Source organism: Engraulis encrasicolus, chromosome 6 (assembly GCF_034702125.1).
Source record: "Engraulis encrasicolus isolate BLACKSEA-1 chromosome 6, IST_EnEncr_1.0, whole genome shotgun sequence".
Taxonomy (NCBI): Eukaryota; Metazoa; Chordata; class Actinopteri; order Clupeiformes; family Engraulidae; genus Engraulis; species Engraulis encrasicolus.
This window is the reverse complement of record NC_085862.1, coordinates 16,796,742-16,823,626: the sequence shown is the minus strand read 5'-3', so window position 1 is coordinate 16,823,626 and position 26,885 is coordinate 16,796,742. Positions and strand designations below refer to the sequence as shown.

Here is a 26,885-nt window from a genome sequence, read left to right as displayed (position 1 = left end):
GTCAGGTGAACCCATGTATAAATTAAGCCTTAAACACTGGAATTAGATAGCAAGCTGGGAATGGCACCTGTAGTGAGAGAGGCAAGGGAGAGGTGCATTAAATGCCTTCCTTTCAGCAAATATTACAAAAATGACAAAACAAAGCAATGACATGTCAAGGGAGTTATGTGACTACATAGTAGTCTGACTAACAAGCCCTCTTTTTCTGACAATGGACAGTCTCTCTCTTATCTCCCTCACACACATACACAGTCTAAATTCCCCAACAGTATATTTGTACTACCCTCCAGAGACACGGAGGGTGGTGTGGAGGGAGCAGAGAAGGGGAGGAGTGGGGGAAAGGTGCCACACAGGACAGCATGTGACACAAGTGACCCCGTTGCCACCTCTGCCCAAAGCCGGCGACGTCCCTTCACCACTAACGCTGGCACTGGTGGGCGATCCAGCTTTGACACCTGTCGACACCCGCACGCGTTCCCCGCTGACTGATGCAATAAGAGTGCAATTAATGGCAGCGGCCCTCTTAAAATTCACCAGCAGCATATCCCCCTCTCATCCCTCCCCACTCCCTCCCTCTACCCTACTTCTTGATCTCTTCCTTGCACCCCCCATCTCTATTCCTCCCTCCCTCCCTACCCTCTCTCTCTCTCTCTCTCTCTCTCTCTCTCTCTCTCTCTCTCTCTCTCTCTCTCTCTCTCTCTCTCTCTCTCTCTCTCTCTCTCTCTCTCTCTCTCTCTCTCTCTCTCTCTCTCTCTCTCTCTCTCCCTCTCCCTCTCCCTCCCATCCGCTGTCCATGTGTCTGTAACGCTGCTGTCATCTTTATTATAATTCCACCCAACGCCCCCCCCCGACTTGAAAGCTGCTGCCTGCCATCAGCGCAGATGAAACGTTTTAAAGGGCCGCTTACGAGACAACCATCTTGCTCGGGCGGACAGCACAGCACAGCACAGCACAGCAGGCGCAGAGAAGACAGGGTGGCCACCCCTTTCCTTCTGCTAGCGGGAGTGGGAGAGGGAGAGGGAGAGGGAGAGGGAGAGACAGAGAGGGAGAGAGAGAGTGAGGGAGAGGGAGAGGGAGAGGGAGAGGGAGAGGGAGGGAGAGAGAGAGAGAGAGAGAGAGAGAGAGAGAGAGCGAGAGAGAGGGAGAGAGAGAGGGAGAGGGAGAGGGATAGAGAGAGGGAGAGGGAGAGAGGGAGACAGCTGCCAAAACGGCGAAACCCAGAACACTCCTCTACATCTCCATTCTGCAGAGAGAACTGAGGATAACTTAGTTAACTCCCACAGGCCCTTCAGGCTTTCTCCACATTAGACAACAGTAAATAAATGCACATATGAATGGTAAGTAAGCACAGCAACCCTGGAGGACACACACAAACAGCCAGCTAATAAGCTGACGGCCCCCTGTCAGCACTGACGTGAATTACAACCTACACAATTTGTGTGGTCGACTGTCGTTTCTACTACCTGTCCACTGAAACAACGACAGTCTCTAGATCAGTGGCTGTCAACCTTTTGAACAAATGACCCCTTGACCTCATCACAAGCCTCCCAATGCCCCCTTGACCTCATCAAAAACCTGACAACGCCCTCCTTATTATTAAAAATGAAATAGAGTAATGCTCCCCATTTGCAACTGCCCCAGTTGTAGGAATCACGTGCATGAACTACCCAAAGACCTACATCTCTCTGTCGTGCGCTATTCCACAGTAGGGACCCTCTCGCCGAATGTTTTTCCTTACATATACCGTAGAACACATATTTTGTGCACACTAACAGCACACATACTAAGTCTACCAGTGTGCAATGATTTATCTAGTTCATTTCTGAAATACATATGACTGTGCGTCACCAACACCTGTACATTAGCTGTGCTTAAGAACTTAATTATTTTTGGATATACAATATAGGGTAGCGAAGGCGAGTAGAAGTGCCGCTCCGAGCCTCGAACTCGGACCTCGAGACTCAACTCTGACCGGGTGAGCCCACAATGGCCTCATGATAGCCATCCCGCTTCTGACACCACTAACACCACTTCTGCTAAGGAGAGTAGAGCTGCCCAACCAGGACTCGAACCCTGACCTCTTGGGGTACCATACTCAAGGGCATGACAGTCAATGCACACTCACAACCTCTAGTGGCAGACTGATCACTAGGTAGCATGCATGTGTGCTTACAGCGTGTTCTATGAAGCCATGGCGTTATCACTAGGCAGTCCCACCAGGAAATCGCGGGCATTTTCTCAAAAATTTGCGATCTGAATTGCCAGATGGGGCACGAGGATTTCCAGAAAATCGTGACAAAAGTTGCGGAGCTTCTTACTATGTTGTTGCGATTTTGTTGCGGCATGAAGTGAAAGGTGCGATTTTTGTTGCGATTTTTAATAGGCCCTATGTTTAGGTACCTAGTCTAGGTAATGTGCATGTGTACTTACAGCGTGTCCTATTAGGGCGTGGGCCATCTCGTGGCCCAGGATGAAGGTCAGCTGATGGATGTCTGCCACGGCCTCCAGCATTCCCGTGAACACAAACACTTTCCCATTCTGCGGCACAGAACAACAACGTGAAGGCATTCAATGAACTTTAAGTCTACTAATCATGACATGATTTATGCTGGCCAGTGGCCACAGCTATTCTCATTTTTCAAAATTGAAAAAAAAAAACCTTCTTTGCTCGCTACTTTCATATTGCCTGAATTATGGACAAACGGACACAAACATATGAGCCATTAAGTCTTTACCTGTTCAACAGGGTATATGTTTCTTTTGGAAAGCAGAGTGGATTCCTCTTTGCACTGGTAAGCTAATAGCAGGACTTATTTCGTTTCTATATGTGGCACACAAGCCATCAGAAAAGTTCGCCCTCTCCTGACTGAAGTTTAGAGACTGGTCAGTCAAAGCATTGTTTCTCAATTTATTTATTTTTGGAAGGGGGGGGGATAGGGGTCTCAGCTGTCCGCATATTGCCTCAATATAGCTGCCAAGTACTGAATATCACTGATTCAACGAACCTACTGTTCTTTGGAACTTCGGCAATACTAACCCTTCAGATGATTATTCAGTAAACCATAAATATGTCAGTCATAAATATGGGCAGTCATGGGTGAACGGTTAGGGCGTCAGACTTGCATCCCAGAGGTTGCCGGTTCGACTCCCGACCTGCCAGGTTGGTGGGGGGAGTAATCAACCAGTGCTCTCCCCCATCCTCCTCCATGACTGAGGTACCCTGAGCATGGTACCGTCCCACCGCACTGCTCCCCATGGGGCGCCACTGAGGGCTGCCCCCTTGCACGGGTGAGGCATAAATGCAATTTCGTTGTGTGCAGTGTGCAGTGTTCACTTGTGTGCTGTGGAGTGCTGTGTCACAATGACAATGGGAGTTGGAGTTTCCCAATGGGCTTTCACTTTCGCTTTCACTTTCGCTTTCACTTTAATATCCTCCTTCTGGTCAACTAACACACATTTTGTGATTCATAATGTCTTTGACTAGGGTAGCAAAGGTTGGTGAGTTATGATGCATGAGAAAAATTGTGTTGGGAAACACTGGTCAGTCTAAAGGTCCTACCGGCAGCACGAAGGCATTGACGGTGGGACTGTCCACCACGTGCACGGTCCAGGAGACGTCGGAGAGCTGTGGGATGTCCTGGTTCCTGTGGGCCAGGTGCTCGATGACCCGCTCCACCACCTCCTGACGCGGGTCGCTCAGGGGGATGAAGGAGTCTTCAAACTCCTGCACGTACTGAGGAGAGGAGATAGGGAAGGAAGGGATGCAGATACGTAGATGGGAAGGGTGAAGGTACATTCATATTTAGTAAAAAAAAAGCTGCACTCTCGGGTGTCATTCCAGTAGTTTAATCTAGTGGGTCATCGTGACGGACAGAAGTTTCGGCCTAAGCCTTCTTTAGCGTCTTTACAGAGGATGATGGCCGGCACCAAATATGAACTTTGCTGTTTGCTCGCACCCGAAGACCTTGTAAGAAATGGTTGGGAGTTGAGCGCACTTTCCGAAAAAGATGAAGGTACATTCATTCATTGATTTTAAGGAGTACTGTGTAATATCTTTAGTAGTTTATTTCCAATGGGGATCTTCTCTTTTAGCTGTAAAACTTACAATATTTTGGTAATACTAGTAAAATTCATGAAAACATTAAGTTTTGCATCAGGCAGCACAGTTTCAATGATTAGCATAGTTGCAATACCTACTGTGGCCACCATCATACACAGTGCACCTTTAAAGGAACAGTCCACCATATTTTTATTTTCACATATTTGCAGTATTTCCGAGCATTATTCATGAGTGTGCATATCATTTTTGTCTATGATGTGCTTGCATTGCCTACTTCAACAATATAGCCAAATTAAGCGTAGCAATGCAAGTCTATGGATACAAACAAAACATTCTCAACTGTACTTATAAACTACTTTAAAATTAATGTAATGTAAGGCTTGATGCTAACGTTCCCATTTACTTCCAGTGATTATGCTAAGCTATGCTAATAATTCTGAGTCAATAAATCCAAGTACTGAAAACACTAAGAAGAAAATTATACGCACATTCATGAATAATGCTTGGGGATACTGCAAACATGTGAAAATCAAAAATGGGTGGACTATTCCTTTAACATGATGAGGTATTTACAAGGACCAATGTGCAAGTGAGTCCTGCTTTTAGCAGAACTTTTAACAGAACAAAGGACATGACTAGGAAACCTGAGAAGAGATAGGGAAAGACAGGGATGCAGATGGATGGGGAGGGTGAAGCTATGTCGAAATGCAGTTCATGGATTTATGGGCTGTGTTTAACAGGAGCAATGTGCAAGTCCTGCTTTTAACAGAACCTTTAACAGAATCTTTGCAACAAACGCATTCTGAAGCAAATCTGAGGAGAGAGACAGGAGGCATTGCATCAGATGGGAATCAGATGGGAATCCTGATGGTTTACAATCAACCAGTCATATGCTGGCTGAAGGAATTAATGTATTTGCAAGTCCTTTTGCCCTGCTCCTCAATGTCTGTTGCCTTGCACGGTTTCAATGAAATGATAAAGCAATTAGATTCAGCTCAACTGGCCCTGCAAATATCAACACCAAAAATCTTCATATACTGTACAGTTCTGTGTAACAACAACAACCCTCACCCCTTCCGCAGTGACGTTGGCCAACTCCAGGAAGTTCTCCCTGCTGAAGACCAGCAGTCTGGTGCGGCCGGTCACGGGCGACTCGTCCAGGTGGGTGAGGAGGAAGATCGCCAGGACAACCAGCAGGCCCGCCGCCGCCGCCACCAGGTGCCATCTCCGCCGCCAAGCAGTCTCACGCAGCAACTGCCGTTTGTTAGCAGGAAGTGAAACCCACCACTTCCTGATGCTCCTGCATGCAAACAAATAGCGAGACAATGTCATCATTGTGGAATTTGAATAGCTGAAAGTAAAAGCCAGTGATACCAGGGTTGTGCCAAATTCTCATTTGAGAGTGTAACACATGGGAGGAATTTGTGTTGGCTGTACAACACCAGATGTTGAACTGAATTTGAATTACAGTAAGAAGTTGAACTGAATCCTTTAACATTCAGAGAAATTCCTTCTAGTCATACATCAACAAGAACATGATACTGTACCATTAAGAACCCCAGTAGTTTGGTGACTTACCTGCCTAGTATGATAGCCAGGAGTTTTTGAATAGGCTTCAGAATAAGCCACAGCAGCGGGGCTGGTAAAGCATGTTGACGTCCAGAGGTGTGGAAGTGCCTTTGATGTAGGATGACAGCTGAGAGGGTTGTGACATTCCCATTGCACTGGTGGATGCCAAACATGTTGAAGTTTGTCTTTGCATTTCGACATAGACTTGGTCGACTTAAGGCAAGACATCTTGAAGGATTCCATGTATTGTTTGAATTCGATAAAAATCTAATGCTTCCAGAAGGGTTTGAAGTCCTATGTGTGGTGCATTTCAGTAGATCATGCATAGGCCTACCGACAAAATAACATTCAGGCGACTTGACATTGTGAAGAAATCTTCGGCTTCTGGTCAAAAGGGAACTTAAAGCATTGTACCTTCCAAGGCGTGCACACACCAATTCCATTGTGGTCTCTCAAATGTCATCGAAGGTTATAGCCACGAATAAATACAGCAAGCTGGACAGTGATCTGTCAGATAACCTCCAAGGGGCGAATTACAATTGATATACTTGTTTGGTCAGCAGGGCTAAGGTAAAACCGGCAAATCGATTTCGGTCCTTATCGAAGTAGGAGTTTTACTTAGAAACTCCCAGGTCATAATTGCAAAACTCAAGTCTTAGCTTAGGTGCAAGTTGTGCTGATAGCTCTGTCCAACATGACAGGACATGCATACTTGGCAATCGCGAGCAACTCCTTTCAAGACAAACGTCAACAGATTAGGTCCAAGTATGAACAAAAAGCCAACTCCGACATCCTCTTCTAAACAAGTCGACAAGGTCGCTAAATATGAAAAAGAGCACAGGGTTTGTGCATTATGACAAATAACAGACTTTCTTATGCCTCTCTCCCTCTCTCTCCACTTTGTCCCAAGCAGCTACGAGCCTCGGTCCCTCTCCATCAACATTCCCCCCGCGCTGAAGTTTGATAATAGTTCCGGTGTTGCACCGATTTCTACCATACATCCAGAAATAATGAATATAGCCTATCACAAACGCCCAAAGTTGCAAAAAACATGTAAAGGAACTTTCTATTTAGAGTAGGTTATTTATATGAGATGGCAGACATTCTCTATGACAAGCTAAAGTTTGAAGACACACATGATTTGCTTCTTTGCTTCTTTCATTGGCGCAAATTCTAATTTGGTAGTTTTGTCCTCTTTTGTGTTTTTCTTTTGTAACTTTTAACTTGCTCCCTCTTGGCCAGGACTCCCTGGAAGAAGAGTCATTGTGACTCAATGGGTCTTTTCCTCCTGGTTAATATTAATAATAATAATAATAATAATAATAATAATAATAATAATAATAATAATAATAATAATAATAATAATAATAATAATAATAATAATAATAAAGTAGTTCGACTTTTGCAATCATAGGTCTGTGCCCAATTGGTATACTGTCAGAAAGTTATTCAAAAAAAGGTTCTAACTGTAGACTCTCGTAAAAAGTCTGTGGCCATGCTGAGGATCTGAGGGGCAGAGTGACTGTGGACAGCTGCAATTACTCCCTGTTCATCTCAAAACCTCGCAGGGGTGTACTGTAGGCCTAAAGACTTGGAGAATATCATTCAATGCTGCATTTCAGAAGACGCAGTGCAGGTCCAGATTGCCTTGAAAGGGATATCTTCTAGGTGTGTGAGGAGCAGTTTAAGTGTTGTCTCTTTGTTCTACAGGGTGGACGGCAGGGATGGGCAACTTCTATGATGAGGAGGGCTATGTTTTTTCATTACCACACCATCGGAGGGCCACATGACCACGGATTTGACTCCAATTCGCAGAGATGGAGGTGCTGAGTTGCTCACTGACTGCCCATATTGTTTGGAAGGAATGAATATTCTATACTCAATACACTATTGGCCAACAGTATAATTACAAAAGACTGATCCAGTAGTCGTTTTTAAAAATATATAGTCTATTATTAATATTATTTTTAAAATTAGGTCTATGGTTTTATCTTCGAGCCGCATTGAGTGAGGAGGCAGGCCACATGTGGCCCTGGGGCCTCCAGTTGCACATCCCTAGGTACAGGCACGACTTAGCTGTGTGTTTCTCGGGCTGGTGGCTGCTGTGAGTTGGCTCAAGCTGAGGAGCAGAGGAGGAGCACTGACCTCTGGTGGTCAGGAGATGGAAATACAGGACATTGGCGATGACTGTGTCAAGTAGTGATGCTTTTGCTGTGCAGTGCTCATTGCTGAAGTACACACGCGCACGGCCACACACATAGGTTGCATTCCAATATGCTACCTTGCGTCCTCCACTTGTGCTTGTGGCCTCGCCCCGCCTTCAAGGCAAGCCCCACCTCCGTGGAGAAAACAATAAAATTTCCCCGCTGTCAGCCAAGCCAAAACAATTTTTGGGGGACTATTCTTCATTTACCATCCAGTTTGCAAATGAGAAAATGACTTTACAATTGAGCCTTTACGAGATAGTGAAATATAATGCTGTTGTCAGTGATGTCAACATGACATATTACTTCAAAAAAAGGCAGGACGCCAAGGCACTCTTCTAAGATAAATGATGAAGGCCCTGTAGCGGCCGAAACATGTTGGCAGTGGCAGTATTTTTAATTATTTAAGTTCAAACATGAACTAGCCTTGTTAATAAAGCGGTTTTATCTTAGAAGAGTTCCTTGGCGTCCTGCCTTTTTTTGATATTTTCTACGTCTTGGCCAAAGAGCACCTTCAAACCACCACCAGTTTTACCACTTGAACGCCGCAGCCCTCCAGCCCTCTACTTTTTCATGACATATTACTTCCTGGTACAAGGTCACAAGCACAAGTGGAGGACGCAAGGTCGCATATTGGAACACAGATGCAGTCCTCATGCTGCTACAGCATGTCTATCCGAAATAGTCATATATATAGGCCTAAAGTATTTTGGCTGTTTTGGTCAAAGTAGCTCACATTAAGAGTTTTTAACAAGGACATACTGTATAAGTATTTGTTTATTATTTTGAGTGGCCTAATAAGTATGTTGTCCCTGTTATCAGGAAAATTTCATAAAATAATGCAGATATCTGAAATGGTTGGGTCGGTGTAACATTATTTTGCATGCAAGTCTAAAGTGTAATGTTTTTTTAAGAAAATAAAAACTTGTAAAGGACATTTTCATTCACTTTCAGATGACAAAGTACACAAGACATGCAGTTTCAGTTTGTGTTCACCTTTTATTTAATGTTATAATGATATTTATTTCATGGTTTTCTTTCATTATATGGTTATATCATATTATCCATCCACTCATTTTCTGAGAAGCAAAAAAATCTCCTTGACAACAAAGAAATGTATTTGGATTTTTTTGTTTAATTTATTTGGATTTTTTATAGGATTTTTGGGTGTAATTTGAGATCGACATCGACCCTCATAAGTGGACTATTTTGAAAATGTTCTGAGTTGTCTGCAATGTTTTAAAGTCACCTCTCACCGTTTATTTGATCCTTGCTGATATCTCTGTTATTTGGCTAATTTGGATTTTGTTCGAACCGGCCTTAGGATGGCCGTCTATGGGCATATCCATATCTGTTCTTAAAGCCACTCTTTATATTCAAGAATGTGCAACTCACCAAGTGATACATAACAACCGTTTTTGTAGTGAAATATGGCTTCTGTCCTGTTTTATGTGGCAGAAGAACTTGCTATAGAATTCCTGTGTGAAAGATTAGAGTCCGAGTCACTTGTCGGTCAGTGTTAAACCTATATGCCATGCACCATGCATGTGAAGACAAACTTGTAGGCCATGTTACTGGATTTCAAGCTCCACTTTAGAATGTGTGATGGCCAGTAGCCTTTTCTAAAGAAAATTACTCGGGTGAGTCCAAAAGCCTATTTGGCAAGACCAGTGTCCGAGTATAAGACAAGTCTGGATCCAAACTAATAGCGTGTCCAAGACAAGTACGGTAATTGGAAAATGGACTTGAACCTGTACTCAAGTCCGAGTCTTGACTGGAATACTACAGCCCTGGCAGCAAACATCAAGGAAACTGTGAGGAGAACTCTAAAACATTGCAGACAACTCGGAAAAATAGTGCACTTATATTTAAAGGTAACCCCCCCCACACACACACACACCACCACACACACACACACACTTTCTCTCACTCTTAGTTGTCCATTTTGTCCAGTCATACACCCCCCCCCCCCCCCCCCCCCCCACACACACACACACACACACTCTTTCTCTCACTCTTAGCTGTCTATTGTGTCCAATCATGCCCCTCTGATGACCCACCCCCTGCCCATCACTGCCTCAGGATCCTCCTTGGGGCCAGGCTGCCGTTGTCTTGGCAGCTCTTTGCGGCCTGGGCAGCTGCTCTTAGGACGGGACTCTGGAGGGACCCAGGCTGCCGCTGCCTCTGGGGTTGGCGATGCTGGGGTCGGCTAGGCTCCTCCTCAGTTCTAGAGGGCTGCTGCTGCCACTGCTGTTGCCGCTGGGGTTTACCATGCTGCGATCGGCTGGGCTCCTCAGACCTGGAGGGCAGCTGCTGCCACTGCTGCTGCTGGCGCCGTGGCCACTGCTGCTGCTGCTGCTTCTGATGGTGCCACTGTGGCTGCTGCGGCTGCTGCTGCTTCTGCTGCTGCTGCTGCTTCTGATGGTGCCACTGCGGCTGCTTCTGCTGCCACTGCTGGCGCGGCCATTGCTGCTGCTGCTGCTGGCGCGGCCATTGCTGCTGCTGCTGCTGCTGGCGCGGCCATTGCTGCTGCTGCTGGCGCGGCCATTGCTGCTGGCGCGGCCATTGCTGCTGCTGCTGGCGCGGCCATTGCTGCTGCTGCTGGCGCGGCCATTGCTGCCGCTGCTGGCGCGGCCATTGCTGCCGCTGCTGCTGCTGCTGCTGCTGCTGCTGTGGCTGTGGCTGTTGCTGCTGCTGCTTCTGATGGTGCCACTGCTGCGACTGCTGCTGCTGTTGCGGCTGCTGCAGCTGAGGCTTCTGCTGCTGTGGCTGTTGCTGCTGCTGCTGATGGTGCCATTGCTGCGGCTGCTGCTGCTGTTGCGGTAGCTGCTGCTGCTGATTCTGCTGTTTCCGCTGCTGCTGCTGTTGCTGCTGCTGCTGTTGCTGCGGCTGCTGCTTCTGCTGCTGTGGCTGTTGCTGCTGCTGCTGCTGCTGATGGTGCCACTGCTGCGGCTGCGGCTGCTGCTGGTTCTGCTGTTCCCGCTGCTGGTGCTGCTGCTTCAGCTTGCTCATCTTCTGACGGAGCATCCTGTCTTCCAGCTCAGCACTGTGGAGCCACAGGGGGAGAGACACCACCTTCGCTAAATCTGCTTCAGTAGGCATGGGCTGATCTGTGGGGAGAGAGGAAAGAGATAGTGATGACTCCAAAATGGACGAGCGTCTCTATTTCATATTCTCAAGAGCATCAGTCAGACTCAGTCAGTCACAGCTTAGGGTTGTGCCAATAGACGATATCATCGTCCATCGACGATGGACAGCTGGCATCACGATGGACGCCAACATCGTGATGCCAAGGAATCCTCTACCTTTGTATTTTTGAAGCCGCTGCTATTGTCATCATTACGGTGCTTGGCATTGAAATAAACTGAAACATTACCGTAAAATCCTTAGTAGCAGCGGACTGCGCAGGTAGCAGGACTGCACTGACCGAGGTTGTCAACACAAGCCTCAAGCAGAGTGAATTTTATAGCTACGAAAAAAAACGCAGTGGAATAAAAAAAACTTGTGAACTAAGCCCTACTATTGTTTGCTGCATATGAGTTCAAGTAAGTGTCTGATTGCCTACATTTATTTATGTGACCCAAGTTTCTACAAAAGAGAGTCATGAGGCATTGGTTCTCCCTCGGAGTAGCCTAAAGTGAAAGCAACAAATCGTTCAGCAATTGCGACAGTTTACCATTTCATGTTTAACGGAAATTCGACTCAAAATGTTTAATCTCTCCGCGATGGAGATGTCTTGTGAAGTAGTCACACAATATTGTAGGCTACACTTCTGATTAGCCCACTGTCAAGAGGGAGCGCAAGCGATTCCATGTCTGCCCACGTCTTTGTGGCTTCACCTGTGGTTTCCATTGATGAATTTAAAAGTCTCGTCATGCGCTTAAGAAACATTCGCGTCGGGTAATTTGCTAACTCTACAAAACCTCGAGAGGGCACGCGTGGGTTCTCATGTCTTCCATTTAACAAACGTTCCAGGCTTCCCTGCATGGCTAAAGTTATGTATGCAAAAAACGCCGTGACACAGCTCGTCTTGAAATAGAACTACACCGTTAAATAACACACTCTAGTAGCAGCCTGCAGTAGGCTGCATCGTGAAATTTACTGAAAATAAGTTTCCACGCGGTGGAGTTTGGAAGAGCGGGCTTGATGCAGCTGATGGTGACACGAGAGACAAGAAGGGCGATGGGGGGGTCGGTCGGGGAGAGTCGCTCTCACGGTAGGGACACATACACACGAATTTGCGAACTTTGCCATTCATTCCTATGAGAGAGGCGAAGGCAAGCGATGGCGAGGCGATGGCAAGCGAACAGGAGCGAAGCGAAGCGAAATTATTAAAGAAAGTTTAATGTTATGCAAATGAGGAGCGAATTCGCCTGCCACGGCCCAATCAAATCAACAACATAACTGTTCCATTCCATTTGATTCGCCGCGACGACCCGATGACGGTTGGATTTCGCCTCTCTTCGCTTCGCCTTGCTTCGCCTCCTATGTGTCCCTACCGTCACAGACAGCAGAGCGACCATCTCTGTTGCAGACAGAGTAGCGCAGCTGGAGGAGGTTTAAACATTTTTTTGTAAGAATTTAAAAACTGTTAATATTTGACTTAGGCCTACTCTTAAAGCAAATATATTAAAATAATAGGGTGAACATTGGTAAAGTGGGACAACTGGTAAAGTGGGACAGTTAACATTTATCATCAATATCTTCATATTGCTTTACTGTAGCCAATTAAATCTTTTGGATATATTTTCTCTAGCATGTAATGTTTAAAATATAATATTAAGTGTGGTTGTGATGTCTTCCTGGGGGGCGTGATGACATGTCATTCAAAGGCTGAGCCAAAAAAACAACGATTTTGAAAATGACATAGCAATCTGAGGTCAATAATGTTAAGGGCCTAGCACTTTCAAAACTGATGTTAGGCCTCAACAACTGTTTTCATATGAAAGGTGACTTCATTAAGTATCATCTAGTTAAAAATTCATTTCATTTTTTAAATAAAATATTTTAATTAGGGGCAACATTTCCACTGTCCCACTTTACCAATGGCTATTGGTAAAGTGGGACAGGGCACATTTTTTATGGTGAAACAGCAAATAGTGTATTATATTTCAATAAAATGTTGCTTATAATTGCTTATTATTAGATAATTACCAATAAAATCTTGTATTAGTCCTCTTTTTCAGTAGTAATATGCATGCTGTATCAGGTTTATGGGTGCGTTGCATGTAAACAGGTTTATGCAACAAATTCTTCATATAAAGGTAGCAAAATGTATGTAAACAAACAGTTTTTACATAAATGTACATATAACAAACTTAAATATCCATGTCAATTGTGTAATAAATAAAATAAAATGTAAAAAGCAAGCGATTGTCCCCACTCTACCAGTGGTCAGAAAGTTTCATTCTGAACTTGGCCAGAACTGTTTAAAGCTAAATAATTCCTTCTGTGATGAAAATATTTTCAAAATTTCTGCTTAATTTTGTTAAAGACATCCTAGATTTTGAAAATAACATAAAAGTTTGACATGTGATGTAATGGCATTTGCCTACAATGGCAGAAAACCTGAAATTTCTAAAATCGTCCCACTTTACCAATGTTCACCCTATCTTAGCGAAAGCCAAAAAAACGAAACATGATAATTGAAAAAAAAAAGTAATAAAAAAGTAATATTAAATCTCCCCCCCCCCCCCCCCCCCCAATGACGACGATGTCATCGTCCATCGCATCGTCTCACTGTAAACATCGTCAGCTGCCAATTAGGGGGACATCGCCCAAGCCTATCACAGCTATACTATACTTACACATGTCCCCCCATTTCTCCTCAAAGAGCTCCTCCAGAGCTGAAGACAGGTCCTCTACATCGTCAGCTGTTAGAAAAAAAAGATCAAGAATCAGGCACTAGGAGGAGGAGGGCAAAACATAATGTACAAGTACAGTAGAGGTTTGCTGTGGACACGGGCTGCTTAGTCGAGATGAGCGACAAATACTATTCAATACATTTAATTCTATATATCACAATGGACCGTTGACATGCCGTCGCATAACAAAACTTAAAGGTGCACTGTGTAATATTTTTGTAGTTCATTTTCAGAATTCATGCTGCCCATTCACAAATATTACCTTTTTCATGAATAGTACTTACCTTGACCTTCAAATTCCAAGTATCCATTATTCATAATGACTAGAAAAATGGCATTTTTCATACATGGAAAAGAGGCTCTTCTCCAATAGACATTTTTAGCTGAAAATTCTACTGTCATTTGTATATACTAATAGTTTATTCCTTTCTAAATATTCCGAAAACGGTCAGATTTGCAATAGGCGGCACAGAATGAGCAGCATGGCTGCAATAGGCCTATGTGGCCACAATCTTACACAGTGCACCTTTAACCTCTCAGCGCGCTACAGTAGCCTGTGGCCTGGGCGCATATCAATATCAACACACGGCAAGTGGGTAGCGTGGCGATGGCAATGACTTACTGAGCTTGCCGCTGGCTCTCCACACCTCCAGCGCCTTCTTCCTCTCATCAGCAAGTTGCCGCCGCTCGAACCACCCGTGGAGTCCACATCTCCTCTCGTCGTCCTGCTTATCGCGGACGAGATGCTCCTCAAGCTGGCCTCTCTCCCAGTCCCCAACACCAACCAGCCGGATCTCAGCAGACACCGAGACAGCAGCCGATCCACTGCCCACCTGGGAGGGCTTGGTCGGGGTAGGGGAAGGGGGGGAAGCGCAACCGGCCTCTCCGATCACCAGTTGCTTCTCCTGCTGGCCTCTCTCGCAGTCCCCATCAACAGTCCCCGGAGACACCGAGACCCCGGCGGAGTCAGTGTCCGCCTTGGGGAGCTTGGTCGGGGGAGGGGAAGGGGAAGGGGAAGCGCAGCCGGACTGAAGGATCTCGCCTTCACGCAGTTGATCCGCCAGCTGATGCCGCAACCTCTTGGCCTCTTTCCGGACTTTCTTCCCGCTTTTCCCCGGTACTGCTCCTCGGAAACAACAACCGAAAACGTCGCGCAACCTCATGTTTGCTCTTGTCAAGAGAAAGTGAGAAGATTGCACAGGGGATTCTAGTTTTAAGCCCAATGAACATTCTAAACATTTCGTCACAGTGGTTGTGTAGAATTTAAAGGAAAACCTTTAGAATGGTCACTTCCCAGTTCATTGTCGCACAGAGACGTTCTATTTCAGTTTGATTGAACTTGTTTACAGATATAAAATTATAGGCCTACATTTAATTTGTTACATCATATGGCATCTATCAGGAGAAAAGGTTACCCTTGAAACGAACGCTTGCAATAGGCCTACATCCTACATTGTATAGGCCTATATAAAATAGGCCTAATTCAAGTCAAGTCAAGTTGCCTTTATTGTCAATTTCTTTACATGCACTGGTCATACAATTATTTGAAATTATGTTTCTTACTTTCCCATTCAGACATAGACATACTTTAGGCCTTTCCATAGCCTAGACAGTATACATAGACAGTACACTAGGGTACAGTAGAGAACCTATACAATACAGACATTTAAAGTGCAAGACTGGATAACAGAGGACATATAGAGCACATATAAAGAGGTAGGCTATTTTTGTGCATTGGAGCTATAGCTCTCAGCTAGATCAGATCTATGGCACTATGCTTACTGATGTAAATTTCTTTGATTAATGTTTTTTATTCATTTTAAAAGAAAAATGTTAACAGTAACAGTAGCCTATCAATACAAGTGAATAGCCTCCCAAGACACTCGTCAATGTGCAGTTAAGAATATAAATGGCAGTTATAGAATTTTCGGGGCTCGATGGTCGGTTAAGATTTTTTTTTTTAAATCGCCATCCCTAATTCTAGGTCTCTTCAACTTTCCTCAAATGTGCTCATTAAAATCTCAAATCACAAGCTCACTAGAAACTTTTTCCCCTTTCTTCTCACACACATTGTAGACCAGATGCATGAGTTGTAGGCCTATGGCACTTGATCTAGGTAGGGCAAAGAAGCAGACTTCTCAAGCAAGACTGCTTCTCAACAAAGAGGAACGCACTGTAAAATGCTGTGTTTGGAGACCACCAACAAATTGCGAAAGTGGAAGCATATAGTACGGTTAATTCTTTAGTTTTTATTAAGTACAATGAACACAGAACACATTAAATTCATCATAACCACAGCTAACTAGCATAGTACACATTACTCTGATTTTTAAAATTGTCACTAAAAAAATAATTGTGTTTTGATACATACGCTGGTCATCATACTGTATTTGTCAGCTATTGATTTTCTCAGGAACTCTACATTGATTCATCTACGTTGATTTGTACGCTTAAAACCCAATTTAATACTGCTACTGTAATACAAATGCTCCCGTCCTGAAAAGCTACACGAAAGTGGGTCTGGTCGTAAATCATTGGAAGACAAACATGGTTGCTCACCAGCTCCTTGAAAACACAAATCTGGGGGTGCCTTTCTCGAAACCATAGATGCTAACTATGTTAGCTACTTTGTTGTTTGTAATGCAATTTCCCATTAACAACTACAGTACCAAAGTGGCTAACTGCAACAACTAAGCTTTTGAGAAAGGCACCTGATTTTATATCCAGCTAATCCAGCATTTGATGATTGCAAAGAACCTCGTATTGCATTGGCTGTCAAATACTGCTAGTCTCTGGTCCTGTGCTCGATACTTGGTCCGTGAATTCCTCCTGAGCATGAGGCGTGTCATCACCATTGACTGGTTGAGGAGACGAGAGGCTGTAGCCATGATCTTGCACGACAGGCTCATCCAGGAAGAAATTGGAGCAGCCTTCGTCACCATCATCCTCATCATAATCCTCACCACCACCCTTGCCCTCGCTCCGTGTGCTGAACTGAGTTACAAAGAGAGTCTCGGTCTGCACCAAGAACGTGCTGGCTTCGATGTCCGGTAGAGATTCAAGATTGGCCTTCATTGACGCCAGCATCTGAGGGGGGAAGCACATATACAAGCATGAACACTCGGCATAAACAATAGAAACAGCATACAGAATGCTTGCTGTACCATAAAATGATGAATTGACAATTAATTGAATTATTAATCAACAATTAACTAATTGGTTATAAACATAAATTGGTAATTCATTTATAAACAACAATTAAAACACATTTGTCATTTCTCATTTATGTAGAGGACATGACATGTTTTTTTAGACTACCTTTTGTAGGCATGTCAGCTGGGAATCCCTACGAAAGATCCTGTCCAAAGGCACACTCCTAAAAACACACAACCAGTACTGTGATTAGAGAAGGCCAAAAAATAAGGAGAATATATACAGCACAGAGCAGCACCCTTTGTTGAATGTGTAGAGACTGTTGTATATTCAAGTTTGGTAACAGTGATTTAATACATACGTTTTCAGGTTGGAAAGTAAGACATTTCTGATTGTAATTAATGTGTTAAAGGATAACTTCAATCAATTTCAACATGCAGTTCAAGCACAATACCCTGGACTTGGGGGCAGCGCTTTGTTTACAAAATTAACATTTTTATTTATTCCCAAAAACATCCAAAAGTTTATACAACATCAGCAGACAGCTAGCAAACAGCGGTACCTTTTGGGAAAATATTTGGAGTAGGCCTATATTATTATTATTTTTTTAAATGTAAACAAACGCTGCCCCCATTGGAATAGCTCATATCTCGGAAAGGGCTGAGCCGAAAAATGTGGCATCACCGGATACTGACAAGTCAAGGGTAGCGTGAGCAATACAACAGCATATTGAAATTGACTGAAGTGGTCCTTTAAGTATCCTTAACAATATCCAGCTAATCGCTCTGCTTCGTTGCTACAGGGAATTATGGATACATTTTTTATCAGAATTTCCTGATCGCTCCGTGTTGTGTGGACTGACTGACCCGTGGCTCTGCTTGTACTTCTGCACGATCCACTCTGCTCTCCTCGTCACATCCTCCCAGTCAGGCCGCTCGGACGAGTGCTGTAGCTCAAACCGGTATGGCAGCTCTGAACACAAACACACATACACATACTGAAAACAATCATCCCTGCCTTTCAGGGAAATTTTAAATGACCAGCTTTTACAAGTGCGGCTTTCTGCCAACAGAACACAGAAGACATTTTATTTTCTCCTTCTCATGTTCTCTCCAGTGGAAGCTGTCAAGAGAGCCTTCAGTCGCCCACTCACTGGCTGACTTTTAAAGGTGATTAATGAAAGAAAAGTTGCAAAGCGGCCTCAACTGTGGCTCAAATGATTAATGCCGGGGAGCCAAGTTTGATTCAAATCCAAGGTCATGTCCTAATCCAAAACCATTTCTTTTTCTCTCTCCCACTCATTTCCTGTCACATTCTAAAACTCAAAAGAACTCTCAAACTCAAAAGAGCTTAAAAAAGAAGAGCCCAAAAAAGTAGTTTTTTTTAGGGAAAAAGCAGAAGAGACCTTCGGAAAGTATGTTCTTTATGCATAAGGTGAGTGTTCTGCTGTACATGACTTACTGAGTGGGCCGGCTGCTCCTTCCTCTTCGCTCACCACCAGGCAGGTGGTCTGGGAGACGGGGGAGGGGTTGGTAGGGTTATAGGGACTCACAATCATCCCAATGAACGGAGCTCCGCCACGGGAGAAGTAGCTCTGAGACAAAGACAAAAAGAGCATATAAGCCTACAATATTTGGCGACAAAACTTTTTTTTTTAAAAAAGGTATTGGTTACAGTGCCTAGAGCAGTGTGGGGATACATGCCTTGCTCAAGGGCACCTCACCCATGGAGGGAGGAAGTGATTGGTAAGGGGGGGGGGGATTGAACCTGCAACCCTGTACAGTCCAACGCCCTAACCATTACACCACAGTTTCCCCCCCATATTACAACTTACCTGGTATTTGGCCTGTGTGTCGATGTCGCGTACGGAGGGGTTTGGGTCGAAGGCCGGGTGAGAGTGGTACCAGCCCACCACACTGTGGCCCTTGGCTGCCAGCAGCTCGGAGGCCAGCGTCTGGGACACGGGATCCATCTCGCACTGCATGCCCGTGCTCAGGCTGTTGCAGGGCTCAGCAGCCCGGATCTACAACACGCATGTACAGGCATGTGTAAACACACACACACACACACACACACACACACACACACACACACACACACACACACACACACACACACACACACACACACACACACACACACACACATCAATGGACATGCACGTACACAGACAGTATTTATTTTTGTTCATTCATTACATTCATATGTTTATTATAACATCATGTTTGATTATCAACTTAACATTAATATTACAAGACATTACTTAACAGCTAATTAACTTATGTATTTAAAAATGTATTCATCTAAAATATTCTTATGATGGAAATCATGGGGCCATCAACTTTAATTACACTGAAATGTACCTTGTCCTCTACAACACATGAGCCCAAAAGCCTATGTACCTCTCTGGTTGCTCACCTTCAAAACTTTCATGTCCTCATCATATGCCCCACCAAGTAGGCCAATCACCTCCGCCATGGACACATGGGCATGCTGTGATGAAGACACACACACACACACACACACACACACACACACACACACACACACACACACACACACACACACACACACACACACACACATTAGACACAGAAAACAGAGGCCACAACTTCCATAACAATGACTGTGACAATCATTATTGATGATTGCTGGCTATGCCATGCTTACCATATCCATGACAACCAGGGCTTCAGCGCTCACGATCACTTGGAATGGCTCCTGTGCAAAGACACAGAGGTGGTGTTAGCATTTATCGTGTTACCAAGCAAATGTTACCCTTTCACTATGTAACCCATTTTAGTCTAAGACACCTGCGAAAAATGCCTGCTAATTGCCTAAGCCTTTTTTGGGAAAAGGTGGCCTCAGCCCACAAAACCTAAATATTTCAGCCTTCAAAGCACACAAAAATCATGAAATGAGTTGCATTTAAAAGTTTAGACCCTCTTCTTGCATTAGAATGTGTTTATTCATGCAGCTCTAACACAACATTTCTAATAAAAAATCCAAAATCTCATTAGCCTGAATGATGCACCTCTTTCACTCCAGGCACCTAGGTCAATGCTGTGTATACACAGCATCAAGCATCAGTGGGTATATACGTCATACTTATAGTTGGACAAATCTATGTACTCCTAACAGACAGATATTTAGTTTAAAAAAAGTAAGTCAAGGCCCCACAGACACAATCTCACCTGCTTTTCTTCTCCAAACAACCTGCATGGAATGAGCTGGAAAGGGTCAATTGACCTGAGAGGACAAAAATCAGAAATGAAAGAAAAAATGAGAATCTAAATATAGAAATCGTATCTTCGCTATTCATAAAGGTAATACAGCAAATTTTCATACATAGCAGAAAGGAGATGATTCCATCTACTTGTAGAATATGGCAGCCAGACAGATGGAAAACACATTGATGGGCAACCTAGATTCATGGCTCATTCTTTTGAAACTCGGCCGTCGGTAGATCCGAGGTTGTTCTCCCGACAACCGTTGTAAATGCGTTCTATTGAAACAGCTGGGGACAATACAAATGTCTGAAAACACTAATGTTAAACGAACTCGGAGTACACAGAAGCGCTCCGAGTTTGTGTTTCGGAACCCCAATTTGAGTACCCATTCTTTTGCTCTTTTCCGAGGCGAAAGCCGGAGTTTCCGACAATCGAGTTTCAAAAGAACGAGCCATCAGAAGTCATGATCCAGTGCCACATATTCTGAAGGACTTGGTTTTACCTCTCCAATTCAACCAGGTGATTGCCCTTATTGAGCAGGTAAAACCGGGTCATTTTGAATATATGGCACTGGATTAGCTTCAGGAATCCAGGTTGCTCATCACTGGAATAGACCCAAACACACACAGTCACACTGACCCTTTGAGCCTGGCCTGTTTGCAGGGTCTTGGCTGATGCTTCTTCATCTCCTCCCTTCTTCGAGCAAGTTCTTCAGCACTTAAGTGCTGATGTGAAAACACACACACACACACACACACACACACACACACACACACACACACACACACACACACACACACACACACACACACACACACACACACACACACACACACACACACACACACACACACACACACACACAGAGTTGATGCCAAAACCCTCCTTAGGCACTCATTAAACACGGTGGACTTGCCAGGTGTAACAACTATGCAATGTCCACTACAAGCGTTGTATTTACATGATGAATTTACTAGTACTTCATATACACCTCTGATCAGCACACAAAAGCAACCATATCACATTTGCCAAGGGTGATGATATGCCGGTCTTTCCGCTACCTCATACGTCTGTCCTTCGAGATCTTTGGCGTTGCACCAGTTTCCCCACACGTCCCGCACTCTGCGTTTCCTCGTCCGCTGATGGAAAGCAGGAGCAGAGAGACTTCATGAATACGATAGCTCAAAGTAATTGCGATGACAAGGCATACATTGATAACAAAACAAAGGAAATCACCAATAAATAAAAAATGCGGAAATGACTAGCCTTTGATTTAATCAAAATCCAAAGTGTAAGAAAACTCAGTAACATGTAGTGGAAGTACGTATTTACCTGAAGAAGGTTGATATTACCAAAGCATTGTATTAAATAGATGCATGCGGAATGGATGGTGTGCATAAATATGAACACTAGATGGCAGTGTTCTTTTGACGTGACCCAAAACTGGGTGCCGCTGTCTTGGTCCGGTATCGTATGGTTTTCATAGATCATGTTTTACCACCTCCTAGAGGATAATGTGTGTATCGCCCTGCCATTGATTAATGGTAGTGTTACACCGGCTGAACGAGTGACGATCTTACTTGAACCATTCCTTCCAACCCAAAGCAGAGGTTATCGCCGTACCTAGTGTTCATGATCCATCATCTATGGATGGTGTGCAGCAGTTTTCTTACCGTTTTCAATACGCACGGGGGGAAAAGAACTGCAGGCGATGAACTTACCATGGACTGCAGGCGATGTGCCAGCTCGTAGGCCTCCAGGGTGTCCTTGCCCTCCTTCAGCCGTGAGCGATCGACCGGCCGCGGCCTGTTGTAAATGGCCTGCTCTGGGGGAACGGAGGCACAGAGGAGACTGATGAGGGAGTGAAAGTGAAAAAAAAAAGCCCATTGGGAAAGTCCAACTCCCATTGTCATTGTGACACAGCACTCCACAGCACACAAGTGAACACTGCACACTGCACACAACGAAATTGCATTTATGCCTCACCCATGCAAGGGGGCAGCCCTCATTGGCGCCCCATGGGGAGCAGTGCGGTGGGACGGTACCATGCTCAGGGTACCTCAGTCATGGAGGAGGATGGGGGAGAGCACTGGTTGATTACTCCCCCCACCAACCTGGCGGGTCGGGAGTCGAACCGGCAACCTCTGGGATGCAAGTCTGACGCCCTAACCGCTCACCCATGACTGCCCATGAGTGCTGTACTCACAAGAGCAAGAGCTTGGTCTACATCTCAACATCTCTCTGGCCACCTAGCAGGTTGTCGTTGCGTTGAGACAACATTGAAACTTCTTTGAAAACATTTTGAAAAAAACGGTAATTGGTGTTGCTTTAAGTTTAAGACATTAAGGTTTTAAATGTACAGCAGGCAGTAAAAGTCAGATCAGATAAGAATAGCCAAGCATCTGAAAATAGACATTCAGAGAATGGACATTTACCACAGTTGAAGTTGATGGCGCCGATGAGCTCTAAGTAGGTGTGCACTCTCCCGATGCAGTTCACATCCCCACAGTTCTTCAGTCCGGGCCGCACTGACGTCTTGTTCAGATACTTGGGTTTACATTTGTCCCTGGTGGAGATACAGCCATGTCATCAGAATACCAAACGAATGGGAAGCACCAATGACTTGCATCCTCATATGTTGCATTACATTACATTGCATTGCACTTGGCAGACACTTTATTTTAACCCAAAGCAACTTACAATCAAGGATATAATCATAGCCAACATCACTAGTACAAACAAAGTGAACAGGAAATATACAGAACAACAAGTAAAGATGCAAAGTAGGGTAAGGGTTAGGTTTTTTTTAAGATACATTAACACAGGGTTTAGAGTACCTACACAGATGCAGAGCATCTCAAGCATTAGTTTGCATATGTGTCAATAGCTCATAACAAGAATGCAAAAACTGACATCAACTGTTACTTATGAATGGTAAAGGAGTTCAAAACTATGTCATAGGTGCAAATGAGCTTGCGGTAGTCATGGGGGAAAAAAAATATTCAGACACCATACATTTAACATTGCATTAACGCAACTTTACAATCCTTCTAATCACATAAACACATAGGATAACAAATAACAGTCACATAGCATGTAAAGGCAAAAAGTATCAAATCTCATATCTGTATGGATGAAAGCGTCAGTTAAGTGTAATGTAATGTAATCTCACCACTGCTCCAAGATATGGTTGCGAATCTTGAGGTATCTCTCTGGGGTCTTCGCGGGGCGTCCCTCAAAGAACTCTGGGATAGCCTGCTTCTCTTCCTCTGTAATTTCCATCCTGTCCAGAGTGACTTCCTGTTCGGGAGCCCTGAGCACTACCTCTTCCTCCTCCTCATCATCATCATCCTCTTCTCCCTCCTCCTCGGGATTCTCCAACATCTCTGTACCTTCTGCAAACCATCAGATCTTCACTAGGGCTCATCTATACAATACTCTAAAACATATCTATACAGTGAAGCCAGACAAACGAGCTGATCTCACTTTTGTTTACAATTCCAGTAAAAATGGCAATACTGGACTAAATGTATATCTTAAAAAATGTGCTATGACTTAAAATATTACTCTAAAGCAATACAATTGTTTGAGAATACTTCAAAGACAACTCGGTTATTGTCACTGGACTTTTATTGTTGCATGGCCAAGTTCTTTTTTTTTAGGCAGTACATTCCCTTAAGAGAAAAACGGAGAAAGAGAAAAAGTCATCACCTTGTTTTTCCAGCTGGATCTCCTGTGTCCCAAGACTGGCTGGTCCCAAGTCAGTTTTACGGTTATCTTCAGAGACACTTGGATTAAGCCGGGTCTCATCACCCGTCCTACAGTCCTCCCCCAATGTCCCACTACTACCACTGGGCTCTGCAGGCCTGGATGGAGAAGACTGGGTGGTCTGGAGTGGAGACAGAGGGCCCTGTGGACTGTGGCTGACCTCTCCCTGGACCTCATCATCCTCCTTATTCTGCTCCTCCTCTCGCTCTAACTGGGCAGCGACTTCCTCCACCACCGGTTGGTCCAACGGCGAGCCTTCTTCATCGCTGAGGTCATCAGTGATGTCAACTTCTTCATCTTCATCGTCAGAGAGCGTCTCGATGCGTACTGCGTTGGCCAGCAATGTGATGTGATTGGGCAGGGGTCGCTGAAGGGGTGTGGCCTGAGGCTCAGAGAGCTTGGTGGTAGTGGTGGCGGTGGAGGCCGCAGGCTGAGGGTCAGACTTAGCCTGGGGTCATAGGTCAAAGAGAGCAGGCGAAGAGTAAATGGTAACTCGACAGAACACTCCCAATACAAAGACAGAGGGCAGCGTCTACAGTTCAGACTGGAGGTTGACATTACACCTCGTTTGTATTGATATATCTCTTGCTTCTTCAAAGCATAGTCTAAGCTAGTGCAAGTCTCTATAGTGTCCTTTTTATTTATTACTTTCTTCAGTCTGCTTTATTGTCAGTCTGGCTAAACAATGCACTCTACTTAGACCTCATGCAAGATTTTCAGACACACAGAAAGTGAGCAAAACTGCAACTGCAGGCACTTGAAGTAACCAGCAGAGGGCAGGCTTACCTTGTTCTTGAAATACTGCCTGGCATAGCTCTTCACCTGCAGAACGGTGCGGCTGCCAAGAAGCTTGGCTATTTTAGTCCACCTCCGACCATACTGGGACTACGGTGTCACACACACACACACACACACACACACACACACACACAAGCAATACACACACACACAGAAGCAATACACACACACACAGAAGCAATACACACACACACACACACACACACACACACACACACACACACACACACACACACACACACACACACTAACCTCAGTTAACCCCCCCAAGGAGCCTAGATATAAACGTGATATAAAGAGCATCTCAAATACATACTGTGTAAAAGGAAGACCTAAACTCATTAGCCTCATATTAACTCCCACAGCAGGTTTATGGGTCTACATGTCAACCTGGAATGAGAACATCTAACAAGCATTTGATGTTGAAACATTCCTTACCAGTCCCTTCTCAAAGAGAGCCTTCTCCTCCTGGCTCCAGCGAGCAGGTGCACTAGAGGTCTTCACAGGGGACCTGGAAAAGCAGCAAAAACATGCCATTAACAGCAACAAAATAATATTTACAGGGCACGACTTCATTTCCAAACAAGGAGGTACCACTTCAATTGCTATAGAGATTAAACTTACTTTTTTGCACTTGCTTTCGGCTTTTCACTGGTCCACACGCTCTTCGGTGGTGCTTTACCAGTGAGGTAGTACCTACATACCGTCAAGGAGGTCATAGCACAGGTTTGTAGGATTCTCTTTTGAAATAAACATTCAAAGCAAAGCCTACCTCTAAGGTCAATATTTAAGATCAAGATTCAAGATTAGTAGGCTATTGCCCGGCAGGAAATTTGGCTTGGACGATCATAAAGCTGCTGCAACATTCATTATTAATTAAAACACACACACACACACACACACACACACACACACACACACACACACACACACACACACACACACACACACACACATAAGGATACTGCTCCTCCAGAAGCATATTCTCAATGACCTCCCTGTTCTCAGCACTGATGGAACTGTCCAGTGTCCAGGGCTGAAAGATAAACAAGCCAGAATTCAACAAATGACATATAGGCTTATTCATAAAACATTACTGAGCACTGAACAGCAGTTTTAACTTCAGCCAAGAAAAGAATTTGTGTGAGCGTGTATGTTTGTATTACCAATATACTACTGGTGTCCTTCCACGCCGATTGCAAATACTGATCTTGGAGCATCCCACCATCCCCTTCTGCAAACTCACTGTGACAGAATCAAAGTCAAAACGATCAATCAAGTCCCAATGTACATATCTCAGACAACAACAATGTGAAGCATTCTATGAGAGTAGTTGTCCCCTGCAGACTGTAGAGTACGGTGGCATCTGGTGCTAGTTAACTGAACTGTGAGATCGCAAGAACACATGGGGTGCGCTGCAGCTCAGCGAACGTTTCACATTTCATAGTTTACTCATTTACAAGACAGACTCGCATGCCCCTGCATACTTTACATGAAGATCCCCACCATAACTGTAGAATTTACGCAAACCTCTCAAAAATAGCACATTCCTCCATGTCAGTCTCTGACTAGCTTCTCTCACTCACCAACACCAATAGAGAGACTTGGCGGGAATTGTAGGCCAGTTAACCGAATTTATGATGGCATGTTACTTCATGACACTGTCAACGCATAGATCATGCAAAAGAAACGTAAAGCACGATAATTTACCAAACATTTCCATCGTAATCATCCCCCTCAATGTCGACAACATCAACTTCGTCAGCCATGTTGGCCACCACTGCATGAAGAGCAAGTAAACACCGCCAAGAGGTAGGACATCGCTGCAAATATGCATATCTTCTGCACAGCGACCTCTGCAGGACCCTCCATATCAGCCGAGCAGCCCAGCTCGTGAAACTCGTCTCCATCCATCCAGTGTTCAAGGCACGCTTTTGGATGCTGCTCTCGTGCACGCTGGTGATGGTGGTGGTGTGGTAGGTGGTTTTGAAAGGGAGGTAAACTGTAAGTAGGCAGACTCAGACTGAATGCTTAGTGTCATGTTTACAGTGAATGAAAGTCAAAGGGAGAATACTCCTAGAATATCTGCTTCACATTTCCAATGGAATTAAAAATAGAACCTTGGATTGAGAGGAAAATTCCAAATAGGCTACCGTAAGGACTCGACTTTTCAAAAATACACACGAGACGAGAGAAGGGTTGTTGGCTCAGTTAGCAGAGCAGCTCTTCCCACTGAAGA

The 26,885-nt window shown here is 44.5% G+C and overlaps 2 protein-coding genes across 2 annotated transcripts in view; both read right to left on the bottom strand.

The window, feature by feature from the left end:
* The window catches only part of oma1 (OMA1 zinc metallopeptidase), a 41,913-nt gene extending 27,053 nt beyond the window's left edge, over positions 1-14,860 (bottom strand). Inside the window, exons 1-9 of the mRNA XM_063200392.1 lie at positions 14,320-14,860; positions 13,641-13,706; positions 10,523-10,943; positions 10,374-10,431; positions 9,990-10,343; positions 5,639-6,078; positions 5,132-5,360; positions 3,560-3,733; positions 2,431-2,538 (exon numbers count right to left, since the gene is read on the bottom strand). Coding sequence (XP_063056462.1) covers positions 2,431-2,538; positions 3,560-3,733; positions 5,132-5,360; positions 5,639-6,078; positions 9,990-10,343; positions 10,374-10,431; positions 10,523-10,943; positions 13,641-13,706; positions 14,320-14,860 — 2,391 coding nt within the window. The remainder of the gene's footprint in view (positions 1-2,430; positions 2,539-3,559; positions 3,734-5,131; positions 5,361-5,638; positions 6,079-9,989; positions 10,344-10,373; positions 10,432-10,522; positions 10,944-13,640; positions 13,707-14,319) is intronic.
* Positions 14,861-15,926: 1,066 nt separating this feature from the next.
* On the bottom strand, positions 15,927-26,490 carry mysm1 (Myb-like, SWIRM and MPN domains 1). Its single transcript, XM_063200800.1, has 20 exons — positions 26,357-26,490; positions 25,813-25,891; positions 25,612-25,682; positions 25,271-25,342; positions 25,085-25,157; positions 24,635-24,733; positions 23,792-24,296; positions 23,253-23,475; positions 22,516-22,646; positions 21,802-21,905; positions 21,142-21,219; positions 20,720-20,805; positions 20,045-20,099; positions 19,521-19,571; positions 19,269-19,343; positions 18,685-18,873; positions 18,312-18,444; positions 17,717-17,822; positions 17,016-17,073; positions 15,927-16,784 (listed from the first exon to the last, which is right to left on the bottom strand). Exons 1-20 carry the CDS (start codon positions 26,413-26,415, stop codon positions 16,473-16,475), a joined length of 2,559 nt encoding a protein of 852 aa, XP_063056870.1. The 5' UTR covers positions 26,416-26,490; the 3' UTR covers positions 15,927-16,472.
* Positions 26,491-26,885: the final 395 nt, after the last annotated feature.

Bases quoted from the DNA above. Each gene is read 5' to 3' on its own strand.
- mysm1 (XM_063200800.1), bottom strand. From the start codon at position 26,415: ATGGCTGACGAAGTTGATGTTGTCGACATTGAGGGGGATGATTACGAT. The intron at 25,683-25,812 runs GTAATACAAACA...TTTATCTTTCAG, and splicing joins AGGACACCAGTAGTATATTG to CCCTGGACACTGGACAGTTC. The intron at 19,344-19,520 runs GTAAGCATGGCA...TCTTCATCACAG, and splicing joins CCCTGGTTGTCATGGATATG to CATGCCCATGTGTCCATGGC.